Here is a 19,044-nt window from a genome sequence, read left to right on the forward strand (position 1 = left end):
TTTTATCAATCATTATGCACATATTTAGTATCTTATTATTTTCTTAAAATACAATGCAATTACAATTAAAAGTTGTAGACAATTAGATTTGTAGTTGTTTTCTAATTCTTAATTTGTCTAATCCATTCAATTAGTATCAATTATATTTTAACATTGAGTTTGTATGTTTGACTTCAATTCTTCGAGGGATCTTGTTAACATTTCAAGCTCAAACTAATTAAATCATCAAATATTTAAATTTAAAAGAGATGTTTACTTAACTTTGAATGTCTTTTAAAGCATATAATCACTACAATATTGATGATTTAGACATATTTTTTGTACTTAAAAGTAGTACAAAATATTAGAACTCTTAATTCTGTTTTAAAATACTTCTATTAATTCTAGAATAATTTTGATAGCTTATGTAACAATTGATTCTATTAAAAAAGTTTTCAAGATTATAATCAACAAAAAATTACCTAAGATATAATCTTTTGTTATGATATATAACGTACAATATTCTATACATATTTATTCATATCTTATGATTTATCATAAAAAATATATTTGAAAATTTATCAAATAAACATAAGATCTCTTTTTTTAAAATTTGACTTTAGGTCTTTCATCGAGCAATCGCGACCTCAATTTGCGATTACTGTGCATTACTGAATTTCTTTTTTTTTTTAGGAAGGATCCCCATCCCCGCAGGCCCCTCTCTGATAAGGAAGGAAACGAAATAATCTCAATTTTACGACAAATTCGGTCCGATGGTTTGTCATTTTGTGGACATTAAATTATATGATAAGTTAAAATTGTTGCATATCTAATGTTAGTCATTTGTATCGATAGACTCTTTCAAATTAATAAAATGTTCCGCCATTTAGTTTAGTATGTTAACCTTGATTTTTATTGTCAAAAACTTATTGATAAATATAAAGATACGAGTATTTAATTCAAAGTTTAAAATATTAGGTAAAATTAAAATGTAACCTTGAAAAGAAGATTTAGAGCTTATTTGGATCGACTTAAAAATGACTTTTAAGTTAAAAATATATTTTAAGTCAAAAAGAAAAAGACAGAGGGACCAATTTTTAATTTTTGACTTCTTTTTGTAAGTAGTTACTTATTTTAAGCACTTTTTGATTTGTCAAATACTTCTAAAAGTTAAAAGGAAATACATAATCTTTAAATAAATTAAATGAAAAAAGAATAAATATATTCTGAAACTAAGATAAATGATATTTAAATACCCTCCGTTATACTTTAAGGTCGTATATAACCTTACTGTTTAATTTTTAGAATGTATATACCCTTTGAATTAATGGAGAGAAACGTGTCATGATCTCAACGCCTACCTAAAATTAAATTATTTTTCACCCACAATTAAAATAACAAATTTTCACCCAAAAATGTCAAATAATTAATACATTGAAATAATAACTTTTTTTTTTATAACAATTGCAACATTTTCTTATTATATAAGAGAGAGTTTGAGGCTGAAGAAAGCGTGTCTTTGTCGATTTGTCTGCTTCTACAAAGGTATTTTTCAAAAAGTAAAAAATAAAAGTGTTTCTTTTGTTCTACTTTAATTTAATCAGGTATAATATTTTTAAAATTATGGAACCCATTTTAGCTATGCACTTTTAGTTTAAATTCATATCCTTTAGTTATAACTTTATTACTTTAAATGTCGCCAATATTTGTATACATTTTGTAACTATTTTGAGTAAAAAATCAAAGGTTGATGAAGAAAAATATTTAATCATTCATCGGAATGAGCCTCTTCACATTAAATTTGCTAGAAAAAAATAATAATTTGTTGTCGCACATATACATATATAATTTATTTTAGGATAAAAGTGTAAAATAACTTAATCTATACCACTTAAAATTTATTAATATTAATAAGATTTATCAAATATTTATTTTACACCTAATAATATGATTTAATATCATTTAATTAACTCCACTTGAAAATTAAATTTGTGAATATAGATTTTTCGTAACTACTTCTTTTGACATAAATGGAAATTTGTGAACATAGATTTTTCGTAACTAGTTCTTTTGACATAAATGGTAGTGTTCAAGGTGGTTATAAAATGTTTTTTTCTGCAGAATTAAAAATTACTCCATCACTTAGAGATTAAAAAGTAGTAAATAATTGAGATAATCTTACCAAATCACGCTATTAAATATATGCCATTTAAACATTAAAAAATAATAGTATTTAATAGTAAAGGTAAAATAAATACATAATGATAAATTATTTATTGATTTTATAGTAACTTATGATATTTAACAAAAAAGTTAAATTTTGGAAAGAAGACGTTACGCATTCTTGTCTCATTATACAAGAGAACTACTCCCTCCGTTTAGATTTCATTGTCAAATTTTGATTTAACATACCACACAATTATTAAAAAATAATAGTTAGTATGGTGAGTTTACTATTTTACTCTTATTAATTGATAGTGTCTCAAACATATTTACTCATTAGATTTTTCAAAGATATTAACTCGGTGTAAATAAATTGAATGTATAATAGGAAGAAGAAAAATTATATTTTCTTGATTTGTCAAAAAGTAGAAATCAAATTATGAAATATTTGACAAGTAAAAATAAAGGAGTTAATAGTTAAAAGCCCACTTAAACTTGATACATTTTATTAAATGCATACCTAAACTATGAGAAGTCTTAAGTACCCCCTCAAATATGGATTCTTGGAATTCTTGTAATACCTCAAATTTTTTTAAGCTAAGACCGAGTCATTCTTCATATGTGTATAGGGTTGAACCCGATTAATTCTACTTGTATATATGCTTTAGGATCAATTGCTAAGTATTTAAAGTCTATTAGAGGTGAATTAGAGTCATAAGGAACATCTAGTACTAAGTTGAGTTCAAAGATCCTTTACCGATTAAGTTTTCGTATAAGATCATATAAGAGTCAACTTCAAATGACCATATCCTCAGCATATTAAGAGTTAGGTGGCTCATCTTATCAAATTAAATATCTACGTGTCCTCTTTCCAACACTACCAAGTTTATCTCATTTGAAGTTCAGAGTAGAAAGTTATGGTTATTTTATTGAATCATGTCCGGACAAGACAATTAGGCGAGCTCACTAGCCAATTGTCACGACTCCGATCCGCCGTGACTGACACCCACAATAACACTCCAGTGGGAGAATCATTTGTACAACTCAACTTATCAAACTTAAGAGAAAACACTTAAAAACTTGCGGAAGCTGGAATAAAGCCAGAAATAATAATAAATTCCCATAAATTCAGCCAACAATTTTAATAACAGATGAAATATGGAAACATCCTATGAACTGAAAGTCTTCCGTACAAAAACTCTAACTAATAGTCAATATAGAAGGAAACACTCCCCAAAACCAAGTCATAATACTAAAATGGTGCCTCGAAAAGGGACTAGAACATAGAAGAGTCCATGGCAGCTTGAAATAAACAACTCACCCTTGAACTCGAACAAACCCACTCTTCTAACCGAGGTCTCTCTGCATCCGGATGAATTGTCTTGTACTCAATAAAAGGCAGAGCAAAAATAGTATCAATACACAAAAACAATGGTGTACTGATAGGGTCACGCGGTTAGCTAGTAAGAGGATCATAGACAAGTAAATTCCACACAACAGGCATATACATATACAGAATAAGTCAACTAATCTCAAGTTCAACTATATTCAGCAATATCACAACTCAATATCTTCCACATTTTATAATTTCACACAAGGGTCCTCTCAAGGGACCTACAAACAATCAACTTTGTGTCGGAACGTGACCCCAGATCCAAATATGTGTTAAAACGTGACACCCGATCTAATATATGTCGTAACGTGACACCTAATCCAAGCATACCACAATCATCAATACATTCAGTATTTACAGTATTTATATCACCAAAATTAGGTTCATCACAAAAATAGGCCAATAAGTGATCATTTCACACATAATCTAGCTTGTTTCCCTATTCATATACATACGTGCATATCATGAAGCAATTTAACAAGTATATGAAACACATACGGGAAACTAGACCATCACGTACCTCAAATTCAAGCTTCAATAATCTTATAATGCAATAGTCTTCCTTTTTCGAGTTTGTTCTTCTCGTTCTTGGTCTAGAAACAGTAAATATACATAAAGAATCAACACAATGACCTAACTATCATGAAAAATAACATAATTCTCATCATAGGCCTAACCCATGGTCCTAACCTAACCCTAGGGTTATTTCCCACTATTAGTTTTCAATTCAAACCCTCCCCAATGATTACCAACCATAGCTCTAGGTTATAGGAATCAAAGAATGAATTTAGGGAGTAAAATCCTTATCTTAAGCATAGAAATCGATGAAAAATTGTTAGAACTCACCCTAGGTCACCTCCTGAAGTCTTACGAACTATTTTTGTAGAAAAAGACCATTCTGACGGGACCATCTCGCTCTGGCGACCGCTCTGGCGGGACCATCTCACTCTGGTGGGACCGTATAGCTCTGGAGGGCCGCTATGGTGGGTTGCATGGAAACAGAGACCTCATAATTTGAGATCCAGGCCTCCATTTCACAACATACCCCTTCCCAAGACGTATTAAGATATACCCTTTACACTAAATTTAATTTTGAGAGTTTTACTCTCCTGAATGCGATTTTGCAAATTCATAAATGCTCTGTATCATCTTGAATATCAGACTATCCAATCAAATTAGAGATTTGACCTCTCATCATTCATATGATCACCCTAGACTTCAGCTGACTCAAAATTCGTCCAAGTCTGATATAGGCTAAGTTTTTCTGAAGTTATTACCCAAAATTTTTTGGCCCAAAATTCTTCTCCATTGGCCTATTCCTAACGATGGGGACATATCATTACAATAGATGTCAATTTACCCATCACTCATCCCGAGTAACTAACTAGGAAAAATACGGCTAAAGTAGAGATAGGGTAGTACTTGTTTTGGCGAACAATTGAGGATACTTGTCTCATATGTCTTTTTTAGTCTCCCAAGTAACTCCTTCTACCAAACGATGTTTCCATTGCACTTTAACCATATTAATCTCTTTAGTCCTCAACTTTTGCACATCACGATCAAGGATTGCAATTGGCTCCTCCTCATACTAGAGTTTCTTGTCTAACAACACCGAATTCTATTTAATAATGTAGTCTCCATCTCTATGGTACTTTTTCAGCATGAAAATAGTGAACACCGGGTGTACCCCATACAATCTAGGTGGTAAGGCCAATCTTTACGCCACTGACCCTATACAGTCAAGAATTTTCAAAAGAGCCTATACAGCGATGACTGAGTTTGTCCTTCTTGCCAAACCTCATTACCCCTTTAATGAGTGACACTTTTAGAAGTACTTGCTCACCAGTATCGAATGTCATATCCCTTACTTTTTGGTCAATATACTCTTTCTGGCGACTTTGAGCCGCTAAAGCTTAGCTTGGATGCTTCGTACCTTATTCTGAGCATCCCTCACTAAGTTTACCTCCAATGACTCCACTTCCCCAACTTCAAACTACCTTATGGAAGACCTGCATCCCCTCCCATACAAGGCTTAGAATGGTGACATGGCAATACTGGAGTGGTAGCTATTGTTGTGGGAGAATTCACACAAGGGAAAAAATTTATCCCAACGTTCCCCAAAGTCTATCATACATGCCCTTAATATATCTTCCAGCACTTGGATAATCCTTCATGACTGCCCGTCTGTCTGTGGATAGAAAGATGTGTTGAAAGTGAGTTAAGTATCCAACTCTTCATGCAACTTACCCCAAAATTTGGAAGTGAATTGCGTACCATGATCTGAAATGATAGAAAGGGGCACCTCATGCATTCTTACTATCTCCTTCATATAAATCCTGGCCAATTGTTATGCATTATAGTCCACTCTAACCGGGATAAAGTGTGTTGACTTTGTTAACATGTCAAGCACCACCCCAAATTGAGTCATACTTTCCCAAAGTCTTAGAAAGTCCCACCACGAAGTCCATGGCTATTCTCTCCCACTTTCATTCAGGAATGGACATTCTTTGAAGCAAACCTACAGGTCTTTGGTGCTCACATTTCACCTATTGAAAGTTTTGACACTTGGCTACATATTCAGCTAGGTCTTTTTTCATACTAGGCCACCAATATAACTATTTCAAGTCCTGATACATCCTAGTCACTCGTGAACCATAGATTCAGACAAAATCTTCTGAATTAGTCCATCTATCCGGGGAACACACATCCTTCCCCAAAAGTGAAACACCCCACTTGCATCAAGTGTTGAGTCTTGAGCCTTTTCCACCAACAATTTTCCTCTAATTTCATTTAAGTTAACATCTTCAAACTGCTTGGTCTTGATCTCTTCTATAAAAATAGGCCTTAGATCAACTCCGGCCATTATCCCACATTTCTCTGAGATGCCTAGCCTCATAAACCTAGCTTCCAAGGCCTGAATTTCTCTAGCCAGGGACCGCTTAAGGGCTCCCAAATAAGCTAGACTGCTCATGCTCACCGCTTTCTGGCTAAATGCGTCTGCTACCACATTAGCCTTACTTGGATGGTACTGTTGGGAGCGTCATGTACGAATGAGCCTTGTAGTGAATGATCCGAATTTAATCGAGGCTCCACGAGCTTCGAACACCAGATGAGAAAAAAATTCAATTATACTGAAACAAAGTTGAAACACGCAATTGTCAATAGTGTGGGAAAGACCTATGAATCAGTATTAGTGCTCCCTTCATTTTATTTATTTGATCCATGTTAACTTGATATATTCTTTAAAATAACTTTAATTATATATGTATTTTATTAGTGATGTTTTGAAATTTTAAATTTAATTACTACTACTTTGTATAGTTATTTAATTCTAAGAATAAATTTAAGAAACTGAATGGAATAAGTAAAATAAAATATCTATTTTTTTTTTTTTAATATAAGAATTAAAAGTAAAATGAAATAGAGGATACCAAAGTTAGGACGGAGTCTGGAGGAAGGAGAAAAGAAGTTTCGAAGCTGAAAAATTGATTAATTAGTCATTGGTCAAAATGGGTCCGCGCATACCGGTTGGAAATTGGAAAAGTGCAAAGTTTCAGCTACTCAATTAAATTATCACAAGGAAGGCAATTAATTAGCATGTGTTCCTACAATTCTTCCACTAGTAAAGGCTGTCCCTTCTAGATTTATTTACGTAATCAGTAACTTTTCAATCGGCCTAAAACCTTTATTCACCAAAATTTGAAGAAAAAAAATGATTTGAACATAAGTATAAAATTAAATTACTACGAGAAAAAGGGAGATTAGTGTTTTGTTACGAGTTTGATAGAATTTTATAGTTTTAATCAAAAAGCTATTTATATTAAGAAATCTAGTAAATATATTTATTTAGAATTTATAAACTATATTTTAAAATAAATTTAAAATTTATAAACTCAAACGTCAAAGAGAAAGCATAAACAACAAATAGTATGAGGGATATATGTCGGCTTCTATACATCCCTTTGTGTCCCTTCCTCCTTAACCAGGGCCTCCAAAGACCAAACTAATAAATAAAATGACAAAGAATTTTTTTTAAAAATATGTAAAGAAGGTCAATGCATAAATAAAATTCAACGCAGAGCAAGTAATGAGACACCTTACCAAATAATGGAGAGCCAAATGGCCACTACTCTTATTTGATTTATAAATTGGTGGTCCAAATTAAAAGCCACGCTTAAAAAGAAAGCCAATAAATTGATTGAACAAGTTTTACACATAACGTAGCCATCTTCAACTCTCCTTCTTCCTTGGAGACTTTCTCTAATTCCTTGTTTAGCTTTCCCTCTGCCCTTTCAAACAATTAGCGCGGAAAAAAATGGCGTTTTCAGATAGAAAATGTTTAATCCCAAGTTATCTTTACAGTACAACATCAGCTAATTATTCCAAGAATGTGAGTACTAGTTTGGAGAATCATCATGGTCATATAGACAAGAAGAATTTCTTGATTGCAGCACCAAAGGAGGGTTCAGGTTATAAGGTAGAAATGTACTCACCGGAGTTTTATGCAGCCTGCACGATCGGGGGTATTCTGAGCTGTGGTCCTACACACACGGCTGTTACCCCTCTTGATCTTGTCAAGTGCAACATGCAGGTATACTATAGCAGAAGATCCCTTTAGTATTTTATAACTTTTTGAGTATTACTAAATAACCTTAGAATTTAATATGTCACGTACATCAAACGTGTAAACATTTGTTACATTATCAAGTTAAGTTGACCTACAACGGCAAATAACCTGAAAGTAGAATAGTAATTTGTTATAACCACTTGAAAGGCAAAGTTAATTATTGTTGGATTTTATATTTATTATTGTTCGTTGTACGTAACTTAAACTCTTGGGATTATAGTCGAAGATAACCATAATGTTTGATTTGTCAGATTGATCCTGCAAAGTACAAGAGCATTTCCACTGGTTTTGGAATTTTATTTAAGGAGCAAGGCATTAGAGGATTATTTAGGGGTTGGGCACCTACTCTGCTTGGTTACAGTGCACAAGGAGCATGCAAATATGGATTTTATGAATATTTCAAGAAGTACTACGCAGACCTTGCTGGCGCGGAGAATGCTATCAAGTACAAGACTTTGATTTACCTTGCTGGTTCTGCTTCTGCTGAAGTTATTGCTGATGTTGCTCTCTGCCCATTTGAGGCTGTCAAAGTTCGTGTTCAAACTCAGCCTGGTTTTGCTAGAGGCTTGTCTGATGGACTTCCCAAATTTGTCAAGGCTGAAGGAGTAGCTGGGTAAGGCCTATTTTATGTTGAACAATTTTTTTTGTTGTTAATGTGAGGGATTTTCTTATATGCTGATGAAAATTTGGAATTTGGTTTTTTGTGTGACAGGCTTTATAAGGGGATTGTACCTCTATGGGGACGACAAATTCCATGTAAGCTTACATATTTCCTCTGATTTTTCATATGGATACTCTGTGTTTTTACTATAAACTTGGAAACCTTCCCAAAGGTGTCATTCAGTTTCTATACTTCCTCTGTTTCATTTTACATGACAGTAGTTACGGAGATTAAAAAACAAAAGAGTTTTAGTACTTACCAAAAGTACTCATAGAACTCGTGTTCATAAACATGCCATGACATTTCTATAGCACGTTAAAGATTTTCCAAAATTGTAAAAATTTCATTCTTTTTGGAACATACTATATTGGAGTGTCGTATAAAATGAAACACAAGGAGTAAAAGTTTTATTCGTCAGACTGGTTGGGATCTGTTTACTAACTCTTTCTTAATTGTTTCATTGCTGTGGGAAATGGACACTGGCTAGATTGACTGAATCTCACTTTGGTTATTTTACAGACACCATGATGAAGTTTGCATCATTTGAAACCATAGTGGAACACCTCTATAAACATGCCATTCCAACACCTAAAGACCAATGCAGCAATACTGCACAGCTTGGTGTGAGCTTTGCTGGTGGATATTTGGCTGGTATTCTTTGTGCTGTTGTGTCACACCCTGCTGATAACTTAGTTTCTTTCCTCAACAATGCCAAGGGGGCAACTGTCGGCGATGTGAGTACACAGTGAACTGCATCCTCTGTTCTAATATTCGGTTTCATTTACGAGTCTTAACAATGGACATGTTCACTTTTTGCCCTTTTTGCAGGCTGTGAATAAGCTAGGACTATGGGGTCTTTGTACTCGTGGTCTTCCCCTTCGTATATTAATGATTGGCACACTCACTGGAGCACAATGGGGCATCTATGATTCTTTCAAAGTTTTTGTTGGCCTGTAAGTGTCTTTCTTCTTTACCTTTTATTTGCTATTGTCGAATCAAGCAAGAGATACTCTTGTAGTGTACTAATAATATCTTGAACTGATGATGCTTATATACCTCGCCTCGCAGGCCAACCACCGGTGGTGCTCCTCCTCCTGCCCAAAAGTGAAGAAAACATCAATGAGTACTTAATATCTTCTTCTTGTTCGGTGCAAGGGCTAGAAGAGAACTGGAAATTCTTTCAATTCAAAGTTTTGATGTTTGCTATTTGGTAGTATTTAGTTTTGGAGGATGAATCATCCTCGGCATTATTGGGTTTCAAGTATTAGTCTGTTAGACCACGTTTTCTGGATTTACAATAATATGTCAAATTTATAACGAGAACATGTTGCCTCTCCACTTCATGGTTCTCATGTTATGAGATCATTTTCCTTTTTTCGATTTAATATATAGTTTGTAACAAACACCAGCAAATACATGATGAGAGTATGCATAATATTTTATCAAAGCTAACAGTACAACTGTTTTTATTGGAAGAAGCTATTTGTTACACCTATCAATTTTCCTGCAAATGATACTACATTCTATTGGCAAAAATACATGACTATACGTTAACAAAATTTAGGTATCATCCCCGCTGATGTTTAGTGGATATATGGTATCAAATACTATCCTTGCAAAGACATATTGGACTTCCTGTAGGCTACCCGAAGCTAACAACTCATAGTCTATCTTGCTACCATGCTTGGCTACAAATCCCTTCTCCTTTCCCATTCTAACACATTGACAAACCTTGCACGCCTTTAAATACAGAGCTAATGGAATAAATACCTGCAAAAGAATGAAAAAGGAAGAGATTAACTTGCCTCTTTCTTTGGCACATGAGTATCAACTTTCTTTTGTTCTATGCCAATATAAAGAAAGAACCTAGGATAAAAGAATATAAGGGAACTCAGCTTACTAGGTCTGAGTATGGTGCTTTAGGGTAGTTGGCCATTGCTCGTGAGACACTATACTCGTCTGTCATATTAGTCAGTGCCCTTTGAACTGAAGTTGCCAGTTCCACAACTTCCTCTTTTAGAGCTGCCAAGTCCAGATCCTGAGACTCCAACTCATGAAAGCTTCCATCATATTGAGCAGAAATCTGTTTGGCTATACTTAAAGCTTCTGACAAATCACCTCCATTATGAACACCAAGGCTAAATGCAGCAACCACCAAAGGGTCCCTCGGTTGATCTGAGAGTGCTTTATGGAAAGCCAAAATTGTGACCCTAGGACATAAAGAATTCAGATAAGCGTGGCTAATTGATCCAACAAGAAAGTTAGTTTCCTAGAATTTCAATGCACTTTGAGTTTGAAAAAAGAAATTTGCATCTACATTTTGGGAACAAACTGAGAAAAACGTGGTCTTAAACCTTTTTTGGCATGTTAACAGGAGACAGGTCAGTTACACTTGAGCTAATGCAGGAAACATACACCCTTCACATTCTTCTTAAATTATTGTTTTTTTTGGCGAGGAATCATGAATTACAGAATATAAGCAACATATCTAGACTAGGTAGACTTTAATTGTGATGACTTATCAAAGAAAAAATGCAGACTGCAGCTCCAATCAATTGAAATTTATATGTATATTAGATGTGTCAGCTCCAAACATCTAATGTTTACCTGCAGGTTTCCATTCAACGACATCAAATACGCCTTAGTCCCAAACAAAGTTTGCGGCTATATGAATCATCATACCATGTTTCTCCATTTAAATTTAAAGTAAATGAAAATAAAAAATACTAGAAGTTCTCTAATTTTCTGTTTTCTATTGGCAAAAGAATATCTAAAAGGCTCCCGAAAAGATAGGACCTAAAGTAAACGTATTGACATGACTAAAACAACAACCCAGTGAAATCCCACAACGTGGGTCTAGGGAGGGTAAAGTGTACGCAGACCTTACTCCTACCAAGGTCGGATGGCTGTTTTCGAGGGACCTTCGGCTCAATAGAAGCATAAAAAGAAGTCAGATAAGGCTAAGAAGTTCAAAGCGGTATGGGAAAATAAATAACGAAAGCAACACAGATAAAATAGAGTAATCAAAGTGCAGAAAGTAATAGATAATAATAGAAATCAGAGCACAAGAAATTATAGTGCGCTAATGCGCCTACTAATACGGAAGAATAACGAGACTATGTACTAGCATTCTACCCTAATATGAGTCCTCCACACCCTCCTATCTAAGGTCATGTCCTCGGTAAGCTGTAACTGCGTCATGTCCTGTCTAATCACCTCTCCCCAATATTTTTTCGGCCTACCCCTACCTCTTCTGAAACCATCCATGGCCAACCTCTCACACCTCCGCACTGGGGCATCTATGTCTCTCTTCTTCACATGCCCAAACCATCTCAGTCGCATTTCCCGCATCTTGTCTTCCACTGAGGCCACTCCTACCTTGTCCCAAATAGACTCATTTCTAATCATGTCGCTCCTAGTATGGCCACACATCCATCTCAACATTCTCATCTCGGCAACTTTCATCTTTTGAACGTGAGAGACCTTAACAGGCCAACACTCTGCCCTATATAACATAGCCGGTCTAACCACCACTTTGTAGAACTTGCCCTTAAGTTGTGGTGGCACCTTCTTGTCACATAACACACCGGAAGCGAGCCTCCATTTCATCCACCCTGCCCCAATACGATGTGTGACATCATCATCAATCTCCCTGCTGTCTTGCATGATAGACCCAAGGTACTTGAAACTATTTTTCTTTTGGATGGCCTGATTACCAAGCCTAACTTCCGTGCCAACCTCCTGAGGTGTCTCACTGAACTTGCACTCTAAGTACTCTTTCTTGGTCCTACTCAGCTTAAACCCTTTAGACTCCAAGGTATGTCTCCAATCCTCCAGCTTAGCGTTAACTCCGCTACGAGTCTCATCGATCAGGACTTTGTCGTCCGCGGAAAGCATACACCATGGCACCTCACCTTGAATTTGTCACGTCAATCCATCCACCACCAAGACAAATAAAAACGGACTAAGCGCTGATCCTTGATGCAACCCCATCACAACTGGGAAGTGCTCTGAGTCCCCTCCTACTGTCTTTAACTGGGAAGTGCTCTGAGTCCCCTCTTACTGTCTTTACTCTGCTTTTGTCAACATGACTAAAACATATTGACAAAAACATATCTGTACTAGCATGGTTTCAGTTACTTGCCAAAAGATTGTTCACTTGCATTTATCTACTCAGAGATCTATTGAAAGAATTACACTGGGAACCAGAGGATGAGTCATTTTATCATATGTGGAACATTTGCACACTTAGACCAGTAATGAAGCCCAGTCAAACTAACTGGGAGAATGACCAAGAGATATATCTGCTCTTTAAATCAGCTGAGAACTTGTCAGATGTACATTTTACATTTTTTTACTTCTAAATAGAGCATTCACTTCTGTCAAAATTATTCTTTAGGGGTACATAGATTCTTTTGAGGTTGTCAAAAGATCACATACATACAAACATATTTGATTTGTCCTTGATCTTCCCATTTTTATAAGGCCTTTTAAAGAGTCCTTTACACATATATGTATAAATTTTGCTCTTTCGGTTCCCTTTTCTATCTAGTATCTTCGACAGTTCTTTAACCATCTTTTTAGAGGAAAGGTCCCGGTTCCTGATGCAGGAGAATTATCAGGCAGAAGTAGGAATAATACTGCACAATTCAGTGAATATCCCATGACATTGAAATTGATACTGATTCATAGAATGACTTACAAACCATCTTACTTGCTGAGCCTATTTAGAGAATCTTACCATAAGCTACTGTGGCATGGCCTATCGGGGGCCACTAATTTATCGAGGTTGGAAAACAAAGACTGCAAAGAAAAGCAGAAACAAGTTAAATCATAATAGTTTTGACTTCTCACTCATCCAACCAAAACCAACATAACATAAGTTCAAGAAATGAGATATGCAAAATTGCTAACATGTCAAAACTTGCATGTGGAAACTAAAGGAGGAGAGATATAATAATTGTTTTCGTGGTATTAAAATAGTCCATCAACAAAAAGATGGGGAACCAGTATAAAATTTGCATCTGAATGTTGGTAATTGATGGTTTGTACAAATAGGATGTCAGGGAAACCATGATTCTCTTCATTGTGTAGTATAGGCCATCTAATTAAAAAGAGAAGTATAAGATAAGCAGGATGACATGTATATTCTAAGAATGCACATGCACCGAATTTGGTATTATTTTCTTAAGAAATAACAATGGCACATTCTGTAAAACAACCATGAAAATGATCCCAGTATGAGATCAACAACCTTATGATTAACCATTAGATCAACCCCAAGTTTTTTTTGTTTTTTTTTTGAAACTGGTAAGGTTGTATTCTTCAGCATTAAGGGCATGCTGGCCACCTCCAAAAAGGAATATATCAATTACAAGTCTCCTAATAAGTCTACTATCTGATCTATGTCAATAAAAAAAACGTAGTTGTCTCTTCTCTCTCCTTTTGTTTTTTTTACAAGAATTTAAGTCTCTCCACATTAAATTTTCAATAAATGAACTTATGGTCCAAAATTTACCTCACCAAGGATTACTCACATGTTAAGCCACAAATGCAGTTAAATAAATCAGTTATGAATGAGCAAAATAACTTATAACCAACATTATTTCCATCATCTAAAGGTTGATAGGTACTACCTTTTTAAGAGGAGAAAATTTTCACCCCTAAAGTACCTTACAGAGGGCAGGAGTCTATGGTGGATCCAAAAGAAGAAAACAAACATCTTGCATCAGAGCAAGATTTATACAAAAAAAATTACCAAAAGCAAGTTAGACCTCTTATCGCGTCTGCTAAAACCATGGCGGACGAAATATGCTGCCTGCAAATTAAGCTATATTAGAAATGTAATTTAACTGACCATAGGGTGAAACAGGATTCAGAATATATTGACCTGAATAGGTAGAAGTATTTCCAGAAGACCAAATTTCCACAATAATCTTAGTGAAGCCTCAGCAGAGCCATAGGCTAACATGTAATTCATTTCCATGAGGAGCCTTCCCTGAAAACCCAAAGCCAAATAAAACATTTGAAATAGTTTTAGTCCTTTGACCTATCAAAAAATAGTTTTAGTGCTTTCGTGTTAGTAACCCAGTATATAATATACATATACACATTACACGGATAAATAAATACACATATACACAAACATAGAAACAGAGGAAAATAAAAGTTCTCCATGTACCTTATCAAGCCTCAGGACTGAAGATGATAAGTTTTTAATAGAAAGAGCTGTCTCCCTTCCAAATCGAAATCCTAGTCTAGCAGCAATTCTAATTGCACGAAGGATTCGAGCTGCAAAGGTTAAAATACATTTGTATTACATAACAAATATAAGACAGAAGATCACAATAGAGCAAAGAAGTTGATTTAAAAAAAAAATGTCGCCAATTTAAGCACTCTTGTGTATAGTTATAGAGAGAGAGAACAATTAAACACAAAGCCAATAGATGCCCGAACAGAAATAGAGGACTTAATTGTCTATCATTTTAAGAGTCGAACTTCATTTAAGGAACAGAAAATGAAAGGGAACTCACCACAATCCTCTATAAATGAGAAACTAGCAGGACCAATTGTTTGTACCTGTAGCACAAGTGATCAAATCAAATGTGGTGGAATGGAGAGGATTATGGTAACAAACTAACAATTACACCTCATTAAATATAATATGCACACTTTTGCTTTCCTGATATCATCCATTCCTCCCATGTAATCATAGACGAGTTTTGAATAAGGGTCAAACATCAACCTGAGTAAAAAAAAAGAGGATAATGTACAACCGTGAGTAGACAATAGAAATTTCAGAAGTTTTTAGATAAAGTTTAGAAGCCTACTGAAACATCTCCAACCCAAAAACTAATTATAGAAAACCAAAAAAAAAAAAAAAAATCAGTATAGCAGAATCAATGAAAATGGTTGGCCAATGTGGGACATCGATAAACACAAAGTCAAGAAGGAGCTAGGATCAGATATGCAACCCGTTTATTGTGAAATCTCTTCGTAAACAATTTCTCCATCGAAAGTGGTCCTTCTCATCACAGTCAACTGGCTTCTCAAAAGATAAACTCAAGTCCCTCACAGGCCTTATTCCTGAGGTGTGAAAGCTTGAAACCTAATTAATAAAATAAAATACACCTCATAAGCAAATAATATGAATTTGGAGTGCGCAAAATGATCCTATGTGGGAAAAACTGATAAAGATCATGGCAAACCTCCACAACTTCATCATCAACATGCACATGGCAGATTGGGAACCGCCTTCCAACCATCTCACAATGAGAAAATGTTCTCCGCACCTGCAATTACATTGATGCTAATAGTCCATTCAGATCACATGTATATTTGGATTCAAAATCTTAGTTAGCAAAGAAGAAACTTATGTACACAAAGTACCCATATCTAGAGTAATACACAAAGTTACAGTCAATTTGGCACACAGAGAAGATTATGAGAAAATATGAATCATGCTATATAAGGAAATAAAGCACTGGACTGAGTAATAAAAATTGAGACCTTCTCCATCAAGATTTAGAACACATCACATCACACCGAAGAGTCGAAGACCAGTGACTTAAAAGGATAAGAAATCTACACAAAGCTTCAGAAACAATAATAGCATGTGATGTGTAAATTCTATGCCGAAAGAAAAAGAAAGGTCAGCTAATACTTTTTATTGATAGAAATTCACATAATACACAATGGTGCGAGATGTTACAATCCCACGTTAGAATAGAAAAAAAATTGGTAATAAAACCAAAGCCTTCCAATTGTCTCTAATTCGTAATATAGCCAAGACAATTTTCCAAGCTGAATTTTCCATAAAAATTCCAACATAGAACCATCAACGTAAACTCCATGTTAAACAAGGCGATGCATCCGGACTTGTAAGTTTAAATCCATCCAATTGCTGAGCTAAGATTCCCCTTCGAGTGACAGAAGAAAAGGAATGGTTCCAGAGAAAATAGTAAGCAAATTAATTAAATAAACTACATAAGGTGTATGAGCTTCACGACTAAGAAGCGAGGTGTTGGTCGAAGCTGTTTCTGCAGGGTGCTGTTCAGCGTCAATTTGCCGAGCCTGAGATGACTAAGTTCTATGGCAGGGGTGTTGCTCAGGGTCCTCTCTTCTCTACCAAAGTTCGTGGGGTATCAATTCATCTGGTAGCTGAAGCTATTGCTCGTATTCTGGAGATTCCTAATGAGGGATGGGATCACTATGTTGAGAATGAATGACCACCCCTGGACAACATGGCCTCTGCACTCTCTATTTCTCGTAAGTTCTCTGGTTGTCCTACCCAGTCTCAACATCGGCGCATTCAAAAGAGGGAGATGTCTGCATTACATCAGTTGTACTTTGATGTGATACACAAGGTTTTGATTCCTAAAAAGGAGATGCGAACTGAAGCAAATTATCTTGACCTAACTTTAATGGAACTGTTGAATACTGAGGTCAAGATAAATTTGCCTAGTCTGATCATTCAACACATGCAGAGGGTGCTTACTAAGGATAAGAATGGTCATGCTCTTCCCTATGGGTTCTGGCTGTCTCCTATTCTTGAGGATTATTCTGTCCCAGTGCAAGTATGGACTCTGCAGACTACGAAGGATGTGTTGGGGAGTGTGGACCAGGTCATTCTACCTATTTCAATGCACCCCGCTCCAACGGATGCAAATGGCCCTTGCGGCCAAAGATGCTAAATTGGCCTCTACTAAGGTAGCTTATGAGAATGAAAGAGTGGTATCAGAGCCAAGATCATGGGTTCGATTCCCAAGAGCAACATGTTGCATAAGGCAGGACAACAGCTGCGAACCAGCTGCTCAACAACACCGACGACGGCAAGCAGCAGCACGGACAGCGGCGTCGACGGCAGCAACACCTGCAACACCGGTGGTGCCAAAGATTCCAGCAGCACGCTCAATCAACAACAACACGAGCAGCGGCAGCCATGATGTGCAGCGGCAGCAACATCAACGGTGGCTTCGATGCTCCAGTTAGCTGACCGGAAACTCCGGCTAGTGACGCCGTCATGATGCAAGTCCAAATCGATTGGAGATTGTTTGTCAAAGACGGATCTTTAAAGATCCGTCCGGGTATGTTCATTTCAATCTCAAAATTTGTCATTTCAAATTTTGTTTCTCTGTTAATTGATTAGAAAATTTTGTTGTTGGTTGATTTTACTAAAGTTTGGTTGATATTTGTCTATCAATTTCCTTCTAGATTTGTATGTTGTCACATATCTATTCAACTCTAATTTTTACCAAAATTACTAATTTCGGGTTCATAGATTTGGTTCATTCATTATGTGTGAAATTTTGATGTATTGAGTATTTGTGTGATTTGTTTTATGGCATTACCGGTGATGTATTTGATGTTAATGATGCTTTCTTATTCTTAAATCTAATTCCTGTTAATTCATTTAAATGTATTAGTTCATGGGTTGTTCATGATTTGCTTTTGAATTTTGAGCCTTACATGCTTAGTATTATTGTCTATTCAAAGTCCTTATGTTGATTTTTCTTTGAACAATACCAAGAAGGTTGATACTTTGTTATTTCGCTTAATTTCGAATATGTAAACAATTTTAGCATATTCTTAATGTCTTAATTTATTTCGTAGTATGTTTAAATTAGCAAAAGTAGCTTAATTATGACATAGTTCTGATTACTTGATTTCAGAAAATAATTATAGTAAGATGTAATATTCCTTAATCAATTTTCCTTTGTCATAGTATATGCAATTGATGTTCTTATAATTGATGCTCTCAATTATTCATGTTATAGTAATCAATTGTTTATTACTACCTATAATCAATTAGTTTCTTCTACATTATTTATGATGGGTCCCTTTGGCATAACTTTTGACTTTTTGAAGCATCTTTTGAGTAATTTTAGGAGCAAATCTTGAAAATTTGATAGAATTTGATTTTGTTGACAAATTTTTCAAAAAAGGGGATCCCTTTTGAAATTGATGGCTATCTCTAAGATTATTTTTTTGACTAAAGTTTGGATGGAAAATCTAGCTAATTATCTTTGTAGATTTCACTGCCTTTTATCCATGGGACTCATCAATATAAAAACAATAGACAGAGAGAAAGAGAAAAAACAACAACAGACACAAAAACACAAAGAAGGAGGAAGAGCAAAAACAAAGAAAATATTTTTACTTCATATTTTAACACCTCCAACAAAAACAAAAGAGTTTCTAGCATACTTTGATATTCTGTTT

The 19,044-nt window shown here is 35.1% G+C and overlaps 2 protein-coding genes across 2 annotated transcripts in view; one reads left to right on the forward strand and one right to left on the reverse strand.

The window, feature by feature from the left end:
- Window positions 1–7,721: 7,721 nt before the first annotated feature.
- Window positions 7,722–10,258, forward strand: LOC129893797 (mitochondrial phosphate carrier protein 3, mitochondrial-like). Its single transcript, XM_055969194.1, has 6 exons — window positions 7,722–8,126; window positions 8,414–8,775; window positions 8,875–8,918; window positions 9,343–9,557; window positions 9,652–9,776; window positions 9,892–10,258. Exons 1-6 carry the CDS (start codon window positions 7,851–7,853, stop codon window positions 9,929–9,931), a joined length of 1,062 nt encoding a protein of 353 aa, XP_055825169.1. The 5' UTR covers window positions 7,722–7,850; the 3' UTR covers window positions 9,932–10,258.
- A 2-nt stretch (window positions 10,259–10,260) lies between these two features.
- Window positions 10,261–19,044, reverse strand: part of LOC129893796 (uncharacterized) — a 28,051-nt gene continuing 19,267 nt past the window's right edge. The window contains exons 5-14 of the mRNA XM_055969193.1: window positions 16,032–16,115; window positions 15,798–15,931; window positions 15,496–15,568; window positions 15,357–15,402; window positions 15,005–15,114; window positions 14,714–14,821; window positions 14,582–14,641; window positions 13,565–13,626; window positions 10,724–11,033; window positions 10,261–10,593 (exon numbers count right to left, since the gene is read on the reverse strand). Of these exons, the coding sequence (XP_055825168.1) occupies window positions 10,384–10,593; window positions 10,724–11,033; window positions 13,565–13,626; window positions 14,582–14,641; window positions 14,714–14,821; window positions 15,005–15,114; window positions 15,357–15,402; window positions 15,496–15,568; window positions 15,798–15,931; window positions 16,032–16,115 (1,197 nt within the window). The 3' untranslated portion in view covers window positions 10,261–10,383. The remainder of the gene's footprint in view (window positions 10,594–10,723; window positions 11,034–13,564; window positions 13,627–14,581; window positions 14,642–14,713; window positions 14,822–15,004; window positions 15,115–15,356; window positions 15,403–15,495; window positions 15,569–15,797; window positions 15,932–16,031; window positions 16,116–19,044) is intronic.

This window comes from Solanum dulcamara, chromosome 7 (assembly GCF_947179165.1).
Source record: "Solanum dulcamara chromosome 7, daSolDulc1.2, whole genome shotgun sequence".
In the NCBI taxonomy this organism is placed as follows: Eukaryota; Viridiplantae; Streptophyta; class Magnoliopsida; order Solanales; family Solanaceae; genus Solanum; species Solanum dulcamara.

Bases quoted from the DNA above. Each gene is read 5' to 3' on its own strand.
- LOC129893797 (XM_055969194.1), top strand. From the start codon at position 7,851: ATGGCGTTTTCAGATAGAAAATGTTTAATCCCAAGTTATCTTTACAGT. The intron at 8,776-8,874 runs GTAAGGCCTATT...TTTGTGTGACAG, and splicing joins AAGGCTGAAGGAGTAGCTGG to GCTTTATAAGGGGATTGTAC. The intron at 8,919-9,342 runs GTAAGCTTACAT...GTTATTTTACAG, and splicing joins ATGGGGACGACAAATTCCAT to ACACCATGATGAAGTTTGCA.